At 44.9% G+C, this 23,716-nt stretch overlaps 1 protein-coding gene across 6 annotated transcripts in view; it reads left to right on the top strand.

Moving 5' to 3' along the window:
* DTNB (dystrobrevin beta) overlaps window positions 1-23,716 on the top strand; it is a 672,321-nt gene that overhangs the window by 372,960 nt on the left and 275,645 nt on the right. For all 6 annotated transcript variants that reach the window (XR_011203590.1, XM_069233646.1, XM_069233645.1 and 3 more), the window contains one exon: window positions 12,252-12,329. Coding sequence is in view for 5 of the 6 variants with exons in the window: in XM_069233646.1 (XP_069089747.1) it covers window positions 12,252-12,329 (78 nt within the window). In the remaining variant the exon portion in view is untranslated. The remainder of the gene's footprint in view (window positions 1-12,251; window positions 12,330-23,716) is intronic.

Raw genomic sequence — 23,716 nt, 5'->3', positions numbered from 1 at the left:
AGACGGACTGTTCAAGAGGAAGCCAACAGAGAATGTCTGATATGCAATGCATTTCTCTATAAATTGTAAGTGATTACACATGGCACCTCATCTCCTCACCGACATAGCACAGCTTTACCATCTATCACATTAATGTGGTTGCATAGGGACATTGTGGAGAAAGCTGTATTTAATGTGTTGCAAAAAAGAACATCTTGCCTCAAACATCTAAGTGGTTAGGCATGTGAGAGCTTTTACCCCAGTAAAGTCTCGCAGGAAATCAGTTGTAGAGAATATTCAGTGTAAAATACAATCTTACTGTTACTTACCAGGGCTTTTGCAGCCAGAGCATATTTCCAAAAGATTATTGTTAGAATGGCTTTCATTGAATTTTCTGTGCATACATGGGATATACGCGTGTATCACACACTTTGCATCTCTTAAGTGGACTACTTTTATTGTCTGCCCTGTATGGTTTAAAAGATGTTTTCACTTTGCCTTTGTTTGCCTTTCTGTGTTTGTGTACACATTGAGTTGCAGAATTGTCGTGGATGATGTGCAAACTCGGGGAGACGATCCCCAGTTTCGAGCACAGCCATTGCTCGTTTTCTGTGGCGTTGCTTATTGTGTGTCGACGAAGCAGTGCACCTTAGCCGTATTAAAGAAGGATGCACAGCTTGCTGGTACCTCCTGACCACCTCCTGTTCCCAATCCAGAGTTATCCACATACTTAGTGGTGTGACTGGAAACTTCTTCTCAAAATCATCAAGAACTAAAACGCCGTGCCTGGTTCCTGACATGCGTGAACTCATTATAAATGAGTGCAGACTTTTGCCAGTGTTTGTTTGACGAGCAGTGCGGAGCAGGGCCTGCTCCTCTTGTGATCAACCATTCCCACCGCAGTGCCCTCACCTGGTCCGGTTTTGCATCGTCCAGCTGTTCTCCTGCTGCTTCAGATTGGGCTTCCCTGTGTTGCTTGTTTCTGGCTCCATACCTCAGTCTGTCCCCCTTGGTGTTTACAGCCGCTTAGGACCATTCTTGTTGTGTATCTTCCCTTGACAAGGGACATCCCATGCACACCTGCCTTGTGCGCTGCGATCGCATTGAGGCCACTGACATGCGTGACCCCCTAACAAAGGAGATGGGTAGATAAATATTGCCCAGAGGGGCAAGCGACAAATCTGTTCCAATAGTTCTTTCCTCTTGCCTGGAAGTCGCCTTCACGGCACAAACCCAGTGGTTGGCACTGGTTTTCCCCCGTTGCTGAGACTCTACTTTTCTTCATGCTCATGGTCTATGGACCTGACTGACCTGCACGTAGCAGCCAGATCCTTGTTGAGGGAAACATAATCAGTTCCCATCCAGTATGCGCCTCTTCAGCATGGTTCCCTTGCCAAGAACATACCATGTAACTCAGTAGAAGTGACTCCTTTAACGCTAGGTCGTCTTGGTCATTTATAAGATTGATGCTGTTGAAAAGGAGTATCTGGCAGGGTTCAAGGAGAAATATCAAGGGGGCTTGTAGCAAGTAGTATCCCCGTAAATCAGGTGGTCAGTCAAGAGGCCGGGGAGGCGGGGTCTCTTGGAACCGGAAGTGAACATGTAGTCTGTGCCCCAGTTGCACCTCCAGCCAGTCTCATGACTGTATCCTTAGCCTTCATCAGCTTCCACCAGGAGTGTCCGATGCAGGTCATATTCACCCAGTGGTCCAGTCCTGTCTTTCCGTGGTCCTGGATGGGTGAAGTCTGCCCTTGCAAGTAATGCCAGACATTTAATTTAAACATTCCTTCTTCTGTTGGTGTGCAAGGCAGCACCTTCTGTTTCAATTCCCTGCCATCGATTGCTCCTCGGCTCTCTTGCTGCACCCCACAGCTGTTTACTGATAGTCGATGAAGCTGCAAATTTCTGTATCCTGATAGATTTATAGTGAATTACGCAACCGCTCCCAAAAGAAGCATGCTGGAGCATGATCTCCACTCCCCATCTTCATTTATTTTCCATCCACTGCATTCTCACCATTGACCGACAGTAGATTACCAGAGTCCATGGGTCCTCTTAGGAGACTTAGGGACATATTTCTCCTGAGTCACTCTTTCCGCCCACCCCATCCTGCCCCAGTCTTGTTGTTGGTACCTTCAATTTATGTCCTCAGTAGTTTGTTTGTGCTACAATTGTAAGCCCTGTGAGTTGATTTCCCACAAGTGGAGGTTCTGGGCCTTCATCTTTCTCAGTCTTCCCACAAATACATCCACTTTTCCTCCGACATGACATTTCAGGTGGGGAGTTGCACGCCTGCGCGTTCTGCTTGTGCCTTGGTCAGAGGTGCAGACCAGCCTGGGCTTGGTCTGAGCCCTTAGCATGACTCCAAGAATATTGGGCACCTGTCTTCCTCTAATCCGCCTGTGCCTCAGCATGGGCCGTAGTGGGGAGATGAAGTCATTGCATCCCCTCTTGTATCCCTGGACAAACACATCCTATAAAGGAGGCCACAAGTATCATCTCCTTCACCTCCTGTACATTTTCGGACAAGCTGGTGGCAAGGGTGGCCCTTCTACAGGGCATCCTCACCTAGTTGCTTTTGGGAGCCCCCCGGAAGTGTTTTCCACCTGTCTTTCCTGTCGGTCCTTTCTTTGAACCCACTGCAGTTTTTTCATGGCCTGGTTTGGAAGAATCATAAATTCTAATTTGTGAGTTGTTCTTTAAGTTTCCATGGGCACTTCTGTGTGGACACGGGCGGGTACATTTTTTTGTTTTGGCAGGAACAGCTTTCAGTGAAGCTGATCTTCATTTTCCAGTGCTTCGTTCAGTGTTTGCAGACCCGAAATGAGCATTTCTTTTCGAGCTTGTCATTGCCAAGTTATCTTGGCAAGCGCTGCTTATTGATGTGAATGAAGCTGGGAATTCGTTTCCTGCCGGGTCATTTTTGGGGTCAGCGCCGTAAGAACTGGCTCCCCTCCTGCAGGGGGCTTTAGCTCCTCATCAGCATAAACTGATGAAAGCCGCGCAGAAAGCGAGCCATGTCTGACTGCGTGGAGCCCGGATCCACCGCACGTGCTGCATGTCAAGTGCTTGGGATCAATGAGCAGGATAAAAATAGCCCTCGCGGAGCAGCCTCCCAAATTCAAAAGGCGATGACTCAAATGTGGTGGAAGGGCTCCAGCTGAAGCCTGCTTGGGGCCAAGCCTGCTCTGTGGCTGGGCCAAAAGCTGCTAGAAGCCTGTGCGTTCCCAGGCGTCAGCCACCCACAAACTGAAAACCACTTAGAACCTGTTGCATAACAAAGCAAATTACAGGTTTTATGAAAGTAAGGCAGGCTACTGACTTTTGTAAACTCTGAACCAGTCAGTAAAGTTGAAGGACAGCAGCGCTGCGATCACTTTCAGCAGCCTCGAGGCACCGCTGGCAGGTGTATTGAGAAGGCCTGTTGTACTCCAGGCTCTGCTGTGTGACTGATCGCTGTGTGATTGCCTTGGCTAACTCTTGTCAGCCGGGATCTTCATTCTTTATAGATTTAAGCACCTCATCAGTCGCGGCTCGGAGGGGTTACAGGGTGCGGGTGGCGTGTGGGGGAGAATATTAACAAAATAAAAAAGAAATTAAAAAAAAAAACTTCCAGCACGCTGCGCCACATCTCTTCCATCTCCTCAGCAGCAGGCAGGCACAGGCTCCCAGCCTGCCCTGCGGCCAATCCCAACGCAGCTCAGAGCAGCATTAGGATTGGCTGGGAGCACCCAGCCAGGGCGCTCCCATGCAGACTGGGAGCCTGTGCAGACTCTCTCCAGCCCGGCAACACAGTGCCGGGCTGGAGAGAGCACAGTGCGCATGTGTGTTTGGGCAGCCCATGACGGGCGGCCAAACACACAGGCGCGGTTTTGCAGCAGTTGCTGCTTGGGGGTGAGGGGGTGCTCCTCCACCATAGCGAAGGAGCCGCCACACCTCATTTTTGTCTAAAGATTTTCAGACCGGTTTAGGCAGTGCCTGGGGAATACAGTCCAAGTTATTTTCAAGGTATTCACTGCTTCGGGGTGTTTGAATACAACTTCCAGTGTTTTGACTGCACTTGGGTGCAGACATCATCTGTATAAAGCCAGAGTATCGTCCTGAGATGCTGCCCTTCTCCAGGGGCTTGGGAGCCACCAGAAGTGAAAGAACTTTCGGATTCCAAGTACCCCCCTCAGGAGGGAAGATGGGGATCCTGAAGATTTGCTTGGTGTGCTCTTAAAATTGGAATTATTCCCCACTTGCCATTAGCAACACTATGATTTCTTGTCTTTCAGTAGTAATTTTAAAAATGTGCTTATAAAAACTTTTTTGGTACTGTTTGGTTACGCTTGTTTTCAGTACAATAGACTTTTGTTAATTTGTGTAGTTGTCTGTATTTTTAATTTTATGAACGCGTGCATTGGTCTTATGCCTAATGGAACTTGTTGGAGCTTATCTGTAAAGACGACATCCAGAGGAACAATACAGAAGTCTTAAAATGCTATAGAATAAGCATTTTAGATGTAAAACTGTTCATTTCACATTTTTATATACAGTATCTAGTAATATTGGTGCGCGTTACAATTTTAACAGTACAAGGGAGAATGTCTGCCAGCCATGTAACAATGGCGCATCAAAACTCTGCTACTCAGGTGGGTGGATGGAGGAATTGTAAATTGTTCAGTATTTTGTTAAGTGAATCAAAAGCAGGTGCCAAAGAAAAACTGAAGAAATGGGATATTCGATAAATCAATAGCAAAACATAAACACCCAAAAAAGAATTGCGAAGACTACCCACGTTCGGGAGCAGATATCAAATGCCAATATTCCATCAAGAGAAGTGTTCAAATTAATTAATGAGAATTTGGACTCAGAAGGCAACACCTTCTCATTATCAATAAAAAGAAACCAGTTATTTATCGCTACAACATTACCGGTGACTTCAAGCTTCATACCAAAAACTCAAAGCACATGGGATTCCTCCCTAAAGCAGGTTTCTCCAACAAGTAGCTGGTGAGCTCCTGGTAGCTCTACAGCTACCTAGAAGTAGCTCTCCTGTGTCCAGTCCAGCCTACTAAATTAGAAGCTTTTGCTTGACTAAATATGAATACCAAAATTGAAAAATGTGTATTCAAAACAAAAATGTGTGTATTTTCAGAACCGATCAGCTGATGATTGAATTTCCAAAATATTTTTAAAGCTGATATTTGAGTGATAAATCATGTGGCACTGGGGAGGGTTTTTACTAGTATTATTACCCTGGTGCCAGTGGCATTTATTCTAGGACTATTATGTATTATCTGTGTAAGGGGGATTACCACTAAGCAGATTAGTAGCTCAAGATGATTCTTATTTGTCCTAAGTAGCTGTCATTACAGAAAAGGTTAGAGACTCCTGCCTTAAAGTGAGGAACTTCATCATACGAAGTGCAGTCACAGCAAATACCCATGCTGGCTAAATATCATTAGTAAGTCTCTGAAACAACAAATTCCCAAAACAAATTGGTAACAGCAATATCGAAGTATTCAAATGCCAACCAGTAATACTAGCTAACTACAGACAAGTAATCAACATAACTTGGTTAGGGCTGATCATTAAGAAATGCTTGATCTTACAATTCAACAAATACTAAACAGCCATGGCTCTTGTAGACAACCATACATCTTATTTCAGAGAAGATTTCAGCACAGTGACGGACACTGGAGATACTAGGTGATATTATCAGTCTCCTGGATGAAGGAAAACTCTCCCTATTAGTCATGTTAGATCTGTTTGCAGCTGTCGACACAGTGGATCATGGAACACTGCTGAATGTTGTTCGTCACAGAATAGGCCTTGTCAATTGTGTCCTCGACTGGCTTGCATCCTTTCTCAGTAATAGGAGACACCTAATGAAAATAGCAAACACCTAGCAGAGATAAAAAAAAGTGCCTCAGGGAGTCCCACAAGTTTCTGTATTAGTGCTGACATTATGCAACCTATAAATGGAAGCATCAAGTCAGCACCTCGCGGACACAGGTATCAGAATGCATCAACATGATGACATGTTATTTTCCCTGAAGCTCACTGCAATTCAAAACGCCATCTGCTTCCTAGATTGTCTAAAGCTACTGCAATGCATGAATTAAACCTTCCTAATGCTAAATCTACAAAATTTCATAATATCTTATTTATTTTTAAATAGTCCTTTACCACAAATTATTTTTAAACAAAAGAAAGTCCAACAGGTGTTTCACCACTGGTGCAGATTATATATATATATATGTCTCGCTTCATCAGGGCCAAAAAATTGATTCTAATAAGAGCAAACCAAATGTACAACAGTAACAGACCAAAATGAGAATGACAAGAATGAAGACACAGATAAAGAATGGACACAGTACAAAAATTAAAACGTTAAACACTGCAGTGCAAACTAAATTGTAAAGGATTTACAATGAAACCAGATACAATAATAGGGACGGAAAAATACTTGAAAAAAATGCTAAGAATATGAATTATAAATGGACACCTCCGGCGGCAGATCCTTCTCCCACCTCTCCGCCAAGACCTGGAACTCCCTCCCCACCTACCTACACAAGACCCAGGACCTCCTATACTTCAGAAAGCACCTTAAAACATGGATAACCAGCAACCCCCGCGCCCCCACAGCGCCTTGAGACCCTAACGGGTGAGTAGTGCGCTTGAGAAATTATTTGATTTATTGATTGATTGATACTGGTGACCGAAGGAAACCGTCACCCGGTGAAAGTTCCATATATTTAGGCTTTTGATACATGGAAAAAGCTCTTGTGGTCGAGTCCCAAGAATCAGTAAATAAAAAAATGAAAATGAATATCAATGAACTACTCAAAAAAGGAATTACCACATTGTGTGTAGCTTCAAAGAACCTAAAGCGCTGATGTATCAAAATGTTGTTAGCTCATCTTGAAGATTAGCTACTTTCCTTACCCAAGAAGAACATATTTTAAAAGGGATGCAAACATTCCATTGAATTACATCATTCTTCAAAACTAGTGTTCAACTTTACTCATTAGTTAAGATGTTAATCATTCGGATTTACTGTTAAGTAGACATAAAAGGTAGAAACCCCTTCTCAGTGAGCAGAAGTGAAATGCCAAAGGACCAGAGATTAGGCAGCAGTAAAACTAGTAATAATTTCAGAGGTTCATCTGTCCCCGGTGAGAGAGTAAAAAAGTTGTGAACCCGCTTGTTATAGTGCTCAGATGCCATGATGCAACCCTGGCACTGGGAAGACACTGGGATTATTATTCACTACCTTATATGTCAACATGTCCTTCTATCATCCAGTGCCAGTACTGCATTTCTCCCTTACCCCTCCGTCTCTGCGGTCCACCAGTGCCCCCAACTGCTCTCCTTACCTAGGTCTCCTGTTCAAGACTTGATTTTGTTCAGCAAGTATTGTCTGCCACCACCAAGACAGTTCACCCACAGCTGGTCACTGGCATACATCAAGGATATATTGCAACCCAGTGCCATGGTTATGCCTTCTCCAGAGAACGGGTGCAAAACTCCTACAGAATGATCTACCCATGAAGCATCACTCTCTGTAACGGGGCAAGTAAATTAAAAGTTTCACTTTTGGCCAGAAACATTTATTGCATACTATGATGAAAGGTCAGTGAGCATTGGCAATATCAATAGGTCTGGCTTTAAAGGAGTGTTGTATAGTACTGTGAAGCATCACAAGTAAACAACATGGAAATAGATATGGAAGGAAAGAACTGCAGAATAATATCAGTGTAGGGTAAAAGGTTAGATGACAGTTGCACTGTCAGCCAGGCCTAAAAAATCATGTTAGTGAATGACTACCCTTCTCCCATCTGTGCTGCAGCTAGAGAAGAACAACATAAGTTATCTGCTTATCTAAGACACTTTAATAGCTTTACAATTTCATGCGTGTGCTGTAGAAAGTTCACATACTGGTAGCTTGATAAACAAACAAAATTATCACAGTTGTGTGTCGGGCAAGCACTTTTTTGTGGAAGCATACAACTTCTGTCTAATCAAAACATGTAGCCATAGCTCCCAAAACATGGGTGTAGCCAAAGCCGCTGTCATGGTGATGCTCACTCAATTGTCTGGCGAGAGCTGCGCTAGCAAGCCTGACATTAACAAGCATTTGCAATGCAACGGGTCTCGCATTTCTCCGAGTTAGAGGTATTAGCAGTTGTAAACTCCCAACTGGACTTTTCTTGCGACATTAAATGGAAAAAAGAGCACGATCGCGCTGCTACAGTTCACTCGTAGTGAAACCTATGGGCAAAAGTGCAATTATCTACGTAACCGGCAAAAGTTAAATCAACTATGTAACAGGGTTGATGTCATGCAAAGCGCTCGACTTCTGCCAAGCGAGATCATGCTGCGAAAAAAGATAAAAAGTAGTCCACAAACCGGACCGAAAACAGCGAGCCTCGCATGTTTTCAGTACTTGGTCGCTGCGTTCAAGGAGGGCTAACCACCGGAAAAGGCATGACGTGTGCATGCTTTCCACTAATGAAAGCAATCAGATTTTAAAAGGCAAGCCCACGAACCAATGAAAGACACTGACGTGACATGGACGGGGCTCCGAGCCCTTTTCTAACTACTAAAGCGTCTCGCAAGCGATACGCATTTGCAAGCGCATGCTAGCGCAGGCTCGACCCTAAAAATAGTCTGCTTTCCTGCTTCTCAGGCCCCCAAGCATAACTAGAAGTATCACAGCCCTCCTGGAGGTGAGATCAATGACTGGAATCCAAGGGGTTCATGACCAAAGAGGGCTGTGCGTGCCCCATCCCAGTAGCAGCATAGGAGGCCTCACCTCACTTCCATCCTTCACTCTTCAAGCAGCAGCACCTCAGCGTGCGTCCCCAAACCATTGAATCACCCCTTTCTAACCTGCCCTGTTTCCGCCTCTGATCCCTGCTGCTGTGTTTCATGAACACAACATCCCTGTCCCCAGAGGTGGCACTGATGCCACAGGGAGGCTCTGTCCCTGGAGGGCGAAGGCAGGCCTGGTGAGTTGCCTGCACCGTGGACAGCTCACTTAGTACATTTGAAAGCAGGGGTGGTCGTCATATACTCATCAATGTCGTACTAACGACCACTGTCTATGTGTGAACACCATTTGAAGAAGACTGAAGAGACTCGAAGTGACTACGAGAGAGCTTTAGCCATAGATTAAGCAGGATGTCATCGTGGGCAGAAGCGGATGGAGAGGAAACGTTCATCGTGGTGGCCATTGCACCAGAGTGAGAGCTGAGGGCAGCGCTCACTGGCCCCAGAGGTTACCTGGCGCCGGGAATCTAATTTTAGAAAGTCCAACGCGGTACAAATTAGCAAAATAATTAGTTTGAAAGATGTCCTAAAAGCAGGAAAGTCCTAAATCAGTTCGAGGTGCGCACTGACTCCACTCGGGCAGACGGTGCCCTTCCATGCGTAACATCCAGGCTACCTCTGCTGTTTAAATCAGCCAGGCATTGAGTTGCCTTGTCTAGTAGAGGAATTCCTGCTGCAGTGGTTCTTAAGCTTTGACTTCTGTGGACTCCACGTAGTCATTATTGGAATCCAGGGATCCACCCACGCCATCATTACTGGAATTCGGGGACTCCCACTGAATCATTATTGGATTCCAGGGACTCCCACTGAGTCATTAGGACCCAGGGACCCATCTTCAGCAATTTTGATATGAGCCCCAAAACAATAATAAAAAATACAGAAATAAGCGTTCATCAAATAAATACAGAAATTATGAAATATTTAATTTACTTTACAAACAAATATTTGTAAAAGAATCCCCAATTTTCATTTTAATGGCAAGTTTGGGGCTTTTTCGAAATTCAGCTGAGGCCACCGATCGTCCATACTATATTGTGTTTGATGCATTTGCACTGATCCCACAAATCAATCTGAGGACAACGACTTATTTTGTTGCCTCTTATTGTAAATTCCGTACCGTTCACTTAACATTTAAAATTCTTAATTTTACATTTTTACTCATGTACCATTTATTAATCTGTTAATATTATTTATTGTTCAAAGTAGTTGCGAACCCCCCTAGTGGTTGTCGCAGATCCCAGGGTTCTCCAAACCACTGACTAAGAACCACTGCTCTAGTGCACAATTCAGCTCTGTTCTTCACAGTGATCTAGGCACCATTGGACACCTCCATCATTTCCGGTTATCTTACCCCTTATCAGAGTCTTCTGTTGAGAGGGTCCATGTTTGATTTAAAAAAACACAAGTTTTGTACCTGTGATAAGTAGCACAATGGCTCAGTGAGTTAAGCGCTCTCTACTGAGAAGTACTTGTGACCTTGCAGGCCATAGGTTCAAATCCTAGCATGCCTTACTCTACCCTTTATCTCTAAGTGGAGAAGTGTGGCTCAATGGTTAGAGCGGCAGACCCTGAAGCAGAGATCTGGCTCAAGACCAGGGTTCAAGTCCCGCTTCGGCAGGTCTTGGGCTCAATTCCCCTTGACCAGATAATTCTCGCCTCGGTGCCTAATCTAATTCATGGGTCCCACTCTGCAACTCTGGGCAATAGCTTGCTTAATCTCCACAACGGCCCCAACAGCGCTTGGATGCCTGGCTTCACCCTGGGGGTGCTCAGGAGTGGGCGCCTCACAGGGAAAAGCCAGGAGGGGTTCCATAGCGGTATGAGTACAGCGCCTTAAGACCCTAACGGGTGAGTAGTGCGCTATACAAGTGCTAATTTACAGAAGTTTATCCCTCCATTACTCCAGTCAATCTAACTAACAAACTCTCCTATCCGCGGCCCAAATTAACTCATAATAATATTAAAACTGTACTCATTATTTCCCGATACTAATCCATCACTAATTCTTGTTGGGTTCCAGAGTAGCGTGCTACTCACCGAAAAGCGCTTCGATGCCTCGTCAGGGGTAGTAAGCGCTAAATAAATACGATTACAATACAATATTAAGTGCAATTAAAGTGGAGTAATAGTGCCATATTTCAAGGTTGGGAAGCCATACATTATAAAGAGTAGCAACTATTAGGATGTGGTTTATTATTTTGAGGTTTTTATTGTGAATATTATACAGAAGACACCTTCCCTGAAGTCCATATTATTTGAGCAGGAGGTATCACAATTATGGTTGTTGTTATTGAAAAGATGATGGTGCCCTGCCTAGAGTCAGTATTAGTTATTTGACCAGCTAGCATTATGATTATGTTTCTTGTTATTCAACACATAATGGCGCCTTGACTAGAGCCAGCATTAGTTATTTGAACAGCTAGTGTTATGGTTATCTTTCTTCTTCTTGTTCAACTGATGATGGCGCTTTGCCTAGAGTAGGTATTAGCTATTTAAACAGCTAGTGTTATGGTTATGTTTCTTCTTGCTGTTCAACAGCTGATGGCGCCTTACCTAGAGTCGGCATTAGTTATTTGAACAGCTTGTGTTATGGTTATGATTTTTGTTGTTGATCAACAGATGATGGGGCCTTGCCTAGAGTCGGCATTAGTTATTTGAACAGCTAGTGTTATGGTTATGTTTCTTGTTGCTGTTCAACAGATGATGGTACTTTGCCTAGAGTCAGCATTAGTTATTTGAACAGCTTGTGTTAGGGTTATGTTTTTTTGTTTTTGTTCAACAGATGATGGGGCCTTGCCTAGAGTCGGCATAAGTTATTTGAACAGCTTGTGTTATGGTTATGTTTTTTGTTGTTGTTCAACAGATGATGGGGCCTTGCCTAGAGTCGGCATTAGTTATTTGAACAGCTAGTGTTATGATTATGTTTCTTCTTGCTGTTCAACAGCTGATGGCACCTTACCTAGAGTCGGCATTAGTTATTTGAACAGCTTGTGTTATGGTTATGTTTTTTGCTGTTGTTCAACAGATGATGAGGCCTTGCCTAGAGTCGGCATTAGTTATTTGAACAACTAGTGTTATGGTTATGTTTCTTATTGCTGTTCAACAGATGATGGTGCTTTGCCTAGAGTCAGCATTAGTTGTTTGAACAGCTTGTGTTAGGGTTATGTTTTTTGTTGTTGTTCAACAGATGATGGAGCCTTGCCTAGAGTCGGCATTAGTTATTTGAACAGCTTGTGTTATGGTTATGTTTCTTCTTCTTGTTCAACAGATGATGGTACCTTGCCTGGATTCAGTATGAGTTATTTGAAGTCCATCACATTGATTGTTTTTCGGTGCCTTTTATGTTAGAATCACCCTGGTGTTGTCTTGGTGTGCTGCACATCTGAATTCTCTGATTGCTGTTCATAGAGCGCTTTTGATCTAAATCCCTTGTTTTCTTTGTATTGTTGCAGCCCTCCTCGACCCCTAACCAACATGAATGATGCCATGGTTACCCACATACCACCTGGGGCACTAACTCCAACTAAAAGGTAAGTCTGTGGCACTGTAGCCGTGTGTGGTGTGACACAGTGCCATGTGTGTGTGACTCAAACCCCGATATACTACGTGGTCCTCACCAGGTCTCCATCCTCTACCCCGAAAGGGGAGTGTGCCGCTCTGTTTACTAGTTTGATAGGCATGTTCATACAACAGGTAAGGGCACGTGCGTGGGGTAGTTCACTGGCAGCACATTTGCATGTGTCCCCTGTTTGATTCATCAAACATTACAATTCAGTTGTAGCTCCTCTTATTAAAGAGGGTTTGATTGATGGTGGTTCACAGCTCACACAAGCTGCCTGTTCCCTTACGCCGTAGTGTATTCCGTGAGCAGAGGCGCCCCTTTATAAACATCTGGAATTGTAGACTTGCAGTGCAGCAAGTAACAAGGCAACACTTGACTGCTGTACTTCTAGACTTTGATGCTTCTTATACCTTTGTGACAAGGTCAATCAAGGGAAAGCATAGCGGGATCCACACAGCTGGACACGATAGACTAAGTCAGTATATGCAGCAGTAACCCAGCACTGCTGGGCACCACTTGCGAAGAGGTATGGAAGGGGGCAAGTTGCATTCACTTGCACTATCACTATCAAAGGTTCTTGCTGTGCCTGCTGCTGGAGAGTGAAAAACCTGCAGGCTAAACAGCAGCTCCCTTAAATGACCTACACTGGAACACTGTAGAATAACTGGACTCCAGCAATCCTAAATTAGTTTCTCCCGTGTGAAGATGCCTTAAATTCTCAAGCGGATTAGATCATGGAGGAAGACTAGTCGGGTACAAATGTCTTGTGGTCGGTGTCCTTGGACCTGCAGGGTGCATTTTTTTCATATACCTGTCCAACAGTCCCACAGATGTGCAGTCCAGGGTGGACCAGGAGCATTTTCAGTTTTTTCTTTACACATACAGGTGTAAAATATAACTTTGCACCATAATATAAGCGTCAGTCCCTTTTTATTTATGCACCTTGGGACACTGATCCGGATCTCCACTCCCAATTTTCTGATAACTTCAAAACCGTCTCATTGAGTGCTAAGGAGTGATGTTGTCTCTTAAAATGGCAAGTGTCGGGCAATGCTGTGGCTGTAGAAAGCAGATGTCATTCACAGACCCAGACAAGTTGCATCTTTGGTGTGTGGGTTCGGGATATAACTGCAAGGTATGTGATAATTGGGCCCTCATGCACCCCTAAGCCATCTTAAACCAGGAGGGGAAGTTATTTGTCACTGAAAATAAGCTGTTGCGGCATTCGCAGAGGTTTTGCTCCTGCTCCAAGTCGAGGTAATGTATCTTTCCTGGTCATTGGGGCTGATCCAGCGAGCAGTAAACTTCACACACTAAGTCCTCCTGTAAGTCGAAATCGAAGTCCAAGTATAAACCCTTCCCCCAAGCCGCATCCCACCACTCTGTATCTAAAGACCATAGAGAAGGCACCAGGGCATCACGGTGGCTGTAATGCACCTTCAAGGTCTCCTGCTGAAGAGCAGATACCTCAGTTGATTCCGCTGTGCCTGGAGTTTCCAGGGCCATCTGCGACACTACAACTGATAGTAGCCTTCAAGGAGGGCCTGTTGCAAAGTGTAGGGGTGCTTCTGCCCCACCTGTGAGTATAAGGGAACTGCAGTGGCCTCTAGTCAGGTATAGTTGGTGAATCCATTCTCTGCCCCATCGGGCCCCTTGGGACCTATTATATAACCTGTACCAACACTAGTACAGACTTACATTTCATATCTGGAACCTGTGCTGGTTTCTTCCACCTAGACACCCCAGGAAGTGGATGAAGATGCTGGCCTACAACAAAACATAAAAATGTTACTAGACCTGCGAGCTAGTAACTTGAATAACCGTCTCAACCCAACTGTAATGTACTTGACCCATAAACTGGTCTCATTATGTCATCCTGGGCAAATATCTTATTTTGCCGAGCCACCTTTTTATTCACTATCCCATATGAAAGCACCTTCCAATATGCGACATTCCTGCTGTACAAAAAACCTATTTGGTTTGATTTAATAGACTACATGTTTGCTCCATGCATAATAAGAATCTAGCCCACTTATAGGGTACACATGACCACTGACTTGCCTCATACTTCACTATTAGCATTGCCACCAGGGCAGGGGCAGGAATGTTTCTCAGTTCGTGGTTAAAAAGTGTTAATAAATATTATTACTAAAGAATGAGGTGGCAGTGCACTGTCATTTACAGAAGGCACATTTTCTAATGAAATGGTCAAACACATGCAGTTTTACTTATAAAACTATATAGTGTATAAACAATCTGGAAACCTATTTATCATTTGCCACCAAGTAAATTGTTCTAATCTGTTTTCATCCTATTATTTATTTTTCATCACACATAATTACAAAACAAGGACTTTCATGACTATTGAAATTTACTTTGAAATGTTTGTTCAGTTCACTTTTTACCTATTTAAATGCATTAGACTGAAACATGACATTCTACAGCCCTCCATTTCACTTGTTTTGAACAGCATGTTTGTCAGACAGTTTCCTTTTACAAAATACTCAAGCTTTGTAGTCAGAGAAAGAAAAGTAGTCGTAGATGTAAACTGACTTTTGATCTCTGTCTCTGGATAGAGAATAAATGTGACAAGATTTAAAGGCATCTTTAATGCCCCTTCACTTTGTGAGTGAACATAACACCTGTTTGTCAGCTTTCCAAAAGGGGTGAGTAGGCCCTAAATGTAGCGTGCCCTGATTAAATCTGACTCGCCATAGTGAGTGGGCGAGTAGTTTTGTCGAGGCCTATGGTGATTGGATGGCTTTCTTCCCCTTGACTATATAAATGATGCTTTCTACATGAGTTTGCAAGATACCAGTGGGGTTGACATCTCTCCTGAGGTAGGGCTTTACTTGCCACTCGGGCCACTAATAGAAGTACGTGCCACATGTGCAATGGTGGTTCAGAGGACACCTTAAGTACTGGGTTTCCAGCTGTCTTCAGTTGAGATCAAAACAAGTATCCTAACAGAGATTTTACAGTCTGGGCCAGTTACTTCTGAGCCCTTTCTCCATTGTAACTAGGCCCTCACTGATAACCTTGCTGGCCCCTAGGATGAATCCCAGGTTTTGCACACCCATGAATAGGCAGATAGCTAGGCATCACAGACCAGCCCTGATGTCCCTGAGTGTCTAATCAAACACTACTCCAGATAGCCTGGTTATACAGACCTCAGTTGGTAACGTAAATACCATCTCATTGCCAGCCATGCCCCCAGACAGGGAATCCAAGAGGACTGAGACTTTTGGCAAGCATGTTTTCATCAACCGGTCATGCATTGTAGTCTGCTACTTTGGAGAAAAGGCAGACTCTACTTTGGAACCACTTCAAAGACAGCAGAACAAAAGTGTCTTCCTTGGAGCGGTTGGCCTCTTCGAAACATTTTTTTCATTTGTTTTAGTAGTTCAGAGGAGAGGGCTGGCTTATAAACAAACAGCCTTCCTAACCAGTGATGCTGTATACATCTCAGTCTTTCGAAAGGCCATGGATGCGGGTCTGCCAGGCAGTGCATGGGCCAGCAGGAGCATCAGTACTTCCATTCCTCTTCTCCTGTTGCTACAGCCACCAAACCACTTTAATTTACCATTAACTCTGCATGCTGATCTCACAGGGTACAGAATTCATCATTTCCTCCCAGGGTGGAAAACCAGCACTGCTGACAGACAGGTCTTACAAATCGCTAAACATGGTCAGGCTCAGTCTTTTATTTTTTTATCCCTGCCTAAAATTCCTTCCTCATCAGAGCTCAATTCAGACTAGCACCTACTTATTCCTGCAAGAGGTATGAGTGTTATTCTCCAGTTGTGCTATTGAGAGAGTATGGGAAAGAGAAGAGGGTTATTACACTTGCTGTTTCCTTGTTCTGAAGAAGAATGGGGCTTTCAGGCTTTTTATACTTTCTGCCTCTGAATACCTTTGTGTGGAAGGAGAAATTAAAAATGCTCATACTGGCTCAGATCCTGCGTGCTCTGGACGTGGGCAGCGGGAGAGTGTCCTTGAACCTTCAGGATGCATTTTCTATATATCGGTCCTGCAGTCCCACAGACCTCTGTGGTTCAAGGTAGGCCAGGAGCATTTTTAGTTTGCTGTGCTCCCCTTTAACCTCACCAGCACCCCTCGGTTGTTTATGAAAGTGATGGCAGTGTCACAGCCCACCTGCTAAGGTCGGAGATACCAGTCTTCCCCTAACCTTGATAACTGTTTCGTAAAGGCGAGCCCACCACAGTCTATCGTAGACCACCTCCGGGAGACGGTGAACCTCCTGACATCATCAGTCATGAAGTCACACCTCATCACTTTGTAGAAGGTTCTATTCGTCTGAGCTATCCTGGGCACAGTGCTGTGCAGGGCCTTCCTCTTGCTGCAACGATTCTATGGCACTCGGGCAATGATCTCAATGTTCCAGTCTCCATCTTGGTTCAATATGAGAGCAGATCTGAGGCTTCTTAGGCCTCTGTGTCTCCTGCATACTCCTTGGCAGCTACGTCAGGGGGGCAAATGTGAGCTCTGCAGTGGAATCTGAAGTTCCAGTGGGCCTAGGATCAAGAAAATCTGATGAGTGACATCCAGATTTCATGTGAGACAGCTCATGATATGCAGTGGTGGCTGCTGGGATGCAGTTGGCCCAGCAGGCCACTCTCTCTACCAGACCAAGAGCTGCTAGTGGTGACCGATGCATTCTTGCTGGGTTGGGGAGGTGAAGATCTGAGAACTCTTGTCTCCACATCAATTTCTTGAAGTTGCAGCCGTTTGTTTGGCTCTGAAGGCCTTCGTGACATCCATCAACGGGAAGCTGATGCAGGTAATAACTGACAATACCACTGCCATGTGCATTTGCAACAAGCAGGGTAGGGTGGGGTCCTCAGCTCTGTGCCAGATGAGCTTGCGCCTCAGGGTTTGGTTGGAGCGCCTCAGCATTTCTATGATTGTGAACCACATAGCAGGGTCCCTGAATGCCAGAGCGGTTGAGCTGAGCTGGAGGCATCAGGCAGATAATGTGTGGGGTCTACTTCTTGAGATACTGCGGGACATCTTCCTGCAGTAGGGAGATGCTTGGCTTGATCTGTTTTTTCATTGTCAAAATCGATGTGTCCAACATTTTGCATGTTTAAGTTTCTGCAAGAACACTCGTTAGGAGATGCATTCTGGCTGAAATGAAATATGGGACTGCTATATACCTTTCCGCCTCTCCTACAATAAGTCCTGAAGAAGCTCAAGAACATTTACACTCAAGTCCGCCTTATGGCTCTGCATTGAGTGAGCAGTGTGTTGTACCCAGAGCTTCTGGGCATGAGCATCTGTCCTCCAACCAGGCACTTTGTTAGAATTTTCTATTGCAGGGATGTATGATGGAACAATACATGTGCCAACCACGCATGCCTGAACAAAGCGGTCAGAACAAGACTGCGTTGTTTCCACGAGTGCCTTTACCACGCATGCCTTTACAATGATTTTTCGTTGTAAAAGCATGTCTAGTAAAGACATGTGTGGAACGGCATGTGTGGTTTTCGCATACCACCCCCCACCTGTCCTATAAACACAACTACCCTGACCCCCCCACTCCCACCCTAAAAGCACAACTACCCCAACCCCCCACCCGCCCTACAAATAAAACTACCACAACTCCCCACCCACCCCTAAAAACTACCCCAACACCCCCCAGCTACCCTGAGCCCTAAAACCTAACCAGACCCCCCACCTGCCCTAAAAACTTCCCCCACCAAAAATAAAACTACCCCCAAAAATAAAACAACCCCACCCCTAAAAACTAAATTAACAGACCCCCCCACTTGCTCTAAAAATAAAACTACCCTAATGTTGTGGTTCCGGCATCATCGTTCTGGACATTTCCCCTGTTGCAGCAACAGAGAGGTGTCCTTATCCCAAGTCTGCATAATCTACACCTACATGTGTGGAAATTGAAAGGCAGCAACAGACTAATATTGATCTACTTCCTGAGGTGGTGGTCATCCTTGCTGTCAACCGGCCTGTCACAAAATCGATTTATGAGGGCGCTGGGGCAAATTTGTGGTCTACTGTGGTGATCCTAAGACTGATCCCTTGCATATAAAGGTGTTGCATGTCCTTTTGTTTGTTTTATCTTTGGCCCAGCAAGGCCTTACAGTGGGCACTATTAAAGGTTGTCTGCCCTCTCATCCTTTCTAAGTTTACCAGACCAACCATACTTGTTTAAACCAACTGTTGTGATGAGGTTTATTAAAGGCTTGACCCACATGTTCCCTCCAAAGCCGTTTGTGATTCCACAGTGGCATCTTAACTTGCTTTTTATGTTTCTCCTATTTGTGCCCTTTTAGCCGATGCATTGTTGCTCCCTACATCTCCTGACATTGAAGATTGTCTACCTCATCGCAATTATGTCCGTTCATTAAGTAAATGAACTGCAAGTACTTTCTGGGGCACATTAGTGCTGTGGACTTGGATGGCATTCTTGCCAAAGTAATGACCCCCTTTCACGTTGGGCAATCCGCCACTCTGCCAGTGATCTTTGCTCACCCTCACCCCTCGAAAGAGGAGTCACTGCTCCATTTTCTGGAATCCAACATTGTTTCAAGCTCTTACATCAGTTGTACAAAGGAACAGTGTTGGATGATCAGCTTGTGGGGTCCTCTGGGATGAAGAATGGGAAGGCTGTGCAAAAGAGGGCATTGTCGAAGTAGGGTGCCCCCTATATCAAGATCTGCTACGCACTGGCCAAGAAGCAGCCCCTGGAAGGTCTCAGAGCCCATTCTACCAGGTCTAAGGCTTCTACAACTGCACTGGCTCGCAGAGTACCTGCCTTGACGTCTTCCAGTTTGTGACATTGGCATCAGTGCATATGTTCACAAAGCACTACCACCTTGATGGCGAGGTCTGGTTGGAAGGGCATTTTGTCTACTCTGATTTAAACACCCTGCAGGACAGAATCCACTTCACAGACCCTTCACATGGGGAGTTAGTGCTCTTACCATAAAGCTTCTAGCAGGACCTGTGGTGCCACTGGCAGAAGCAGTGGTTGGCTGCAAAAACAACCTCTACAACAGACCTCTTTGATTTCAAATACACAGACAGAAAAGGTGGCAACACTGTACCCCCAATCACAGAAATCATGATCACATCAACCCATCTGAGCCAGCTGCCCCAGGTATCCAATCCAGACACTATGAAGACTTCAGAACAAGGCAGTAAGAGTATGCTCGAACCTCAAGTAGCAGTCACGCACTCTCACCCTTGAAAGAGCTCCACTGCCTCTCAGAAGAGCAAAAACATGATTCACAGACATTTGTTCAGTAAATGAGACTTTAGAGGGTCAACCCACCTATGAAAAATCTCAACACATTACAGCCCACACAGACTAAGGTAATCAATCCAAGAGGAGCTAAATGCTGTGTGTGGCAGGGCAAGTTTTGAAATTGCTAATATGCCCTCTTGATGTCACTTGAGAACCACCAGTGGTTCAGCAGAGACTTTAAAACTTTTCAGAAAGTTATCCCCCCCCCCTCTTGCCGCTGAGGGACTGGGCCTTATATGTGCTGCAGTCACTCCCAGTGAACTGAATCCCTTAAACAAAATCAAAAGTGGGTGCTTCCCAACTACCCTTGTAGTGTGTCTTACAAAGGATAGACTGGCACCATTGAGTTGATAAGTCAAGAATGGTTGACACTGGACATATGCCTAATTAGCCAACACTCAGATGTAAACATACAGCCACCCTTTTGTGGTATCATTAGTGAAACTCTTAATGGAGAGTATTGACTCTATGCCAGAATCGAATAGCAGAGGGCAAAAATGGACAAAAGCTTTGTCTCTGTGCTTCGCAATTCAGATTTTTCCTTCCTTCACACTCAATTTTGTTGTCCTTGGGTTGAATCCCAGTGATGCACATGGGTATCGTACCTTACTGCTGCTCTGCGTGAGATCACTTCATGGGCAGGTTGGTGTCTTGTGCAAAGTAAGCTTTTTCTGCTTCATTCTTCCTGTTATTTAACTTGGGCAGTGAAGTGTAAAATCTAGGTGCTGCACTTTCAGACTAACTTGTCAAGAGGTATAAATATGATTTAGGGCTCCTCTTCCAGATGCCCCTAAACTCGGCTGCATGTCGCAGACTGAGATGGATGAGCCTGTGTTCCATAAAGACATCAGCAGGCATTAGTCATTCAGAGTGATTAATGGCATGAAGTTAAATGCAAGGAAATGTACAATTATTGTCTGGAAGAGGAACAGTGGCTTGTCAAATGCATTGATGCTGCAAATTAAGTTATTTGTTTAGGAAAAATCCCAGAATGATCTTCAGTACATAATCAAAGGGTTCTAGCTCATAAGGCACAATGAGAGCTAATTGTGTTGTTGTTTGTCTCAAAGGCGCTATGAATGCTACAAAGAAGGCTATACGTAGATATCACACAGTGCTTTTGATTGAAGCCGGCTGATGAGCTGTTCATAGCTAACAAACTTGACTTCCAAGTCGCCTCACACTCCGTTGCCCATTTGTTAACGGGATCTGTTACAAGTGTGCAGCTATGAGAATAAAATTTGTAGATCACCTATGTTTGCAGGAAATTTATGGCACCAATCTGCTTTTTGGTCTCACTTAATCTCTGTGCAGAGTTTTGCCCATAGTGAAAGCTGACCTCAACTGGAAGCTAAGCTTTGGGCACCTTATTTTGCTACCTGGCACAGTCTGTCACCCAGAAATACCTTTTATCGTTATTACTTCTTTTTTGAATTTTAGAACTAGAAGTTTTTATTATTTAGCTCCCAGGTGCTTTTTTCCCTATTATAACAGTTTTTGTAATTTACACAATCGTATTCTTTGCGCGCTGTCCAGTCCATGTTTCTGTCATCGGGGAGAACATGATCCCTAGGTTAGCTATCTCTACTTCCCTGTGCCAATCGGAAGCACCATCTTGGTAGGTCAGCGCTCTAGCAGCCATGGAATGAGTCTGACACCCTATTACAAAAGGCCCGGTGCACGCATGAACCAAAAGCACACCAGGGGCATGTTTGTCTGTGCCAGTCCGCGTTTAGATTGCATCCAGCGCCAGCCGTGCTGCTGGTTTGGAAGCCGACCATTATACCAGAGAATAGTAACTAGGCGATGGGAATACCTCTGTCTCAGGACCCTTTGTCCGAAGTGGGTTTTTATCTGAACCAACCTCTCATACTACCAGTTACTCTGAATTATTGTCAGTATAAGTAAGAACACAATAGAGATGGTTCTATCAATCTCATCTTTAATGTAGAAGATATTGTGTGAGGACCAGGAGTGCAAGAGAGGGTGTTACCGTCAGTTTTTATAAGTGGGTAAAGCCAGAGTGTAATATAAGAAGAGTGTTTGAGTTTGACATACATTTGCTGTCCAGGTGTTTCACTAACAGTATTGTGTCCGAGTATATTTATGGAGTGCAGGGGCTTGAAGCGATTCATTGAGATGCCAACAAGGAGGGTGAACGGGGAGAAGAAATCTCTCTGGATGTCTGTCCGTATGGGCAGGGGGACAGGGAATGCGGGTGAAACCAATGTATGGATTGAGTATGAATACCATTTGAAGCTTGCTGAAGTTGGGGAAACCGACTCCGTCTTTCTCTTTGTCCAATAATATGACATTGGTAGCTATGTAGGATATTTTACTTTGCCAAATAAACTGAATAATAGCCTTGCTGGGGAGTTTTTAAAAAGTAGCAGAGAGTTGTAGAGGGAACATGCTAATTATGAAACTTACCTGCGGTGCTGTTAGCATTTGGTGCATTCTAATCTTACCCACCAGGTGATGTGCTCGGGCGACCATGTTTTGTTGAGGTCCTATAGTTTCTTTAAGGAGCGTGTTTTCAATGTGTGTACAAGTGTCGGGTGGCGATTCACCGAGTTCTGGGCCCAGGTATTTAAGGTGATGATTTTGCCATTTGAGGTTGCTGTTGCAAAGGATTGTAGGAATACATATAGGGTTGAAAGGGAAGACTTCTGTTTTTTCTTTGTTCATGGTTTAACCTGAGGCTTTAGAGTAGGCATTAATCAGGTTGAGAATTTCAGGAATGGCTGCTTCTGCGTCTTTCCGAGAAGAGGAGGACATCGTCAGCATATGCTGCCACCTTATGGGTCTGGAGCCAAATGGGATGCCTTTGATGATGGAATTGCCATAATTCAGTTAGGAGGGGTTCTGTGGCTAAAGAAAGAGTAGTGGTGATAGAAGACATCCTTGCCTTGTACCTTGAGATAGTTTGAACTTCTCAGAAAGGGAACTGTTTACCCTGACTCTGGCTGAAGTGTTAACATATAGGTGGTCATTATGAACACGGCGGTAACAACCGCCGTGTTCATGCTGGCGGTCAAAACACTGACCGCCAGAGACCCCACAACCCCGCCGGCCAAATAAAGAACCTTTCCACCCTCCGGCTCACAGAAAGGCCAGGCCGGGACATTGAGAGCCGCCGTCAATGCCTCTGTGTGGCGGGTGCAGCTGCACCCATCGCGCAGATCACTGCCCGAAAATCGGGCAGTGACCTGCGCGACGGGGCGCTGCACCGGGGCCCCTGCACTGCCCATGCAAAGTGCATGGGCAGTGCAGGGGCACCCCCTCCGCCAGCCTTTCCCTGGCGGGATAACCCGCCAGGGAAAGGCTGGTGGATATGGAAACATTATCCCAAGGGTAGCACAGCTGCCCTGTCGGATAGTGTTTCCTCTCACCACCAGGCTGCCTGACGGCAGAAGCCTGGCGGTGAGTGAGGGCTGCCGATGGCGGCCCTCAACCGGTTCATCATGCAGCGGGTTGTCCCGCCATGCTGGCTGGTGATTTCAGCCGCCAATGCCGGCATGGCGGGACAACCCGCCATGTTCATAATGACCACCATAGTGCGGATACCATTTGTTCAAAGGAGGGTCATATGTTGAATTAACGGACCTTTTCATCGACTAAGTCCATGGCTATCGCTGGGAAATGGAGGAGTGGGGCTTTTTCTGGGACATGTGGAAGGAGCCTGATGTTATCAGAGGGATGTCTTCCTTTTATAAAGCCAGTTTGGGAGGGATGTATTAGTGACAGGAGTAGTTTTTCCAATCTTGTAGCTAAGATGTTTGCATATAGTTTACAATCTACATTGAGTAGGGATATCGGTCTATAGTTTTGGTGTCTAATGCGTCTTTGTTTTCTTTGTGGATGGCTGTTGTTATAGCCTCCGTGAAGTTTAGGCCAGTTTGTTTTGGAGACATAAAAGTCAGAGGGATTTTAGGTGCGGGGTAAGTTGTGGCTGGAAGGTTTTGTGAAAGTAGCCTGTGAAGCCATCAGGCCCTGGTGCTTTCCTAATTGTAAGTGTTTTTTTGCCTTATCTATCTCTTGTATTTCAATTTGCTTGTTTAGGATGG

This window comes from Pleurodeles waltl, chromosome 5, assembly GCF_031143425.1.
Source record: "Pleurodeles waltl isolate 20211129_DDA chromosome 5, aPleWal1.hap1.20221129, whole genome shotgun sequence".
Classification (NCBI taxonomy): Eukaryota; Metazoa; Chordata; class Amphibia; order Caudata; family Salamandridae; genus Pleurodeles; species Pleurodeles waltl.
Note: the sequence above shows the minus strand (reverse complement) of the source record. Positions and strands in the feature narration are given on the sequence as shown.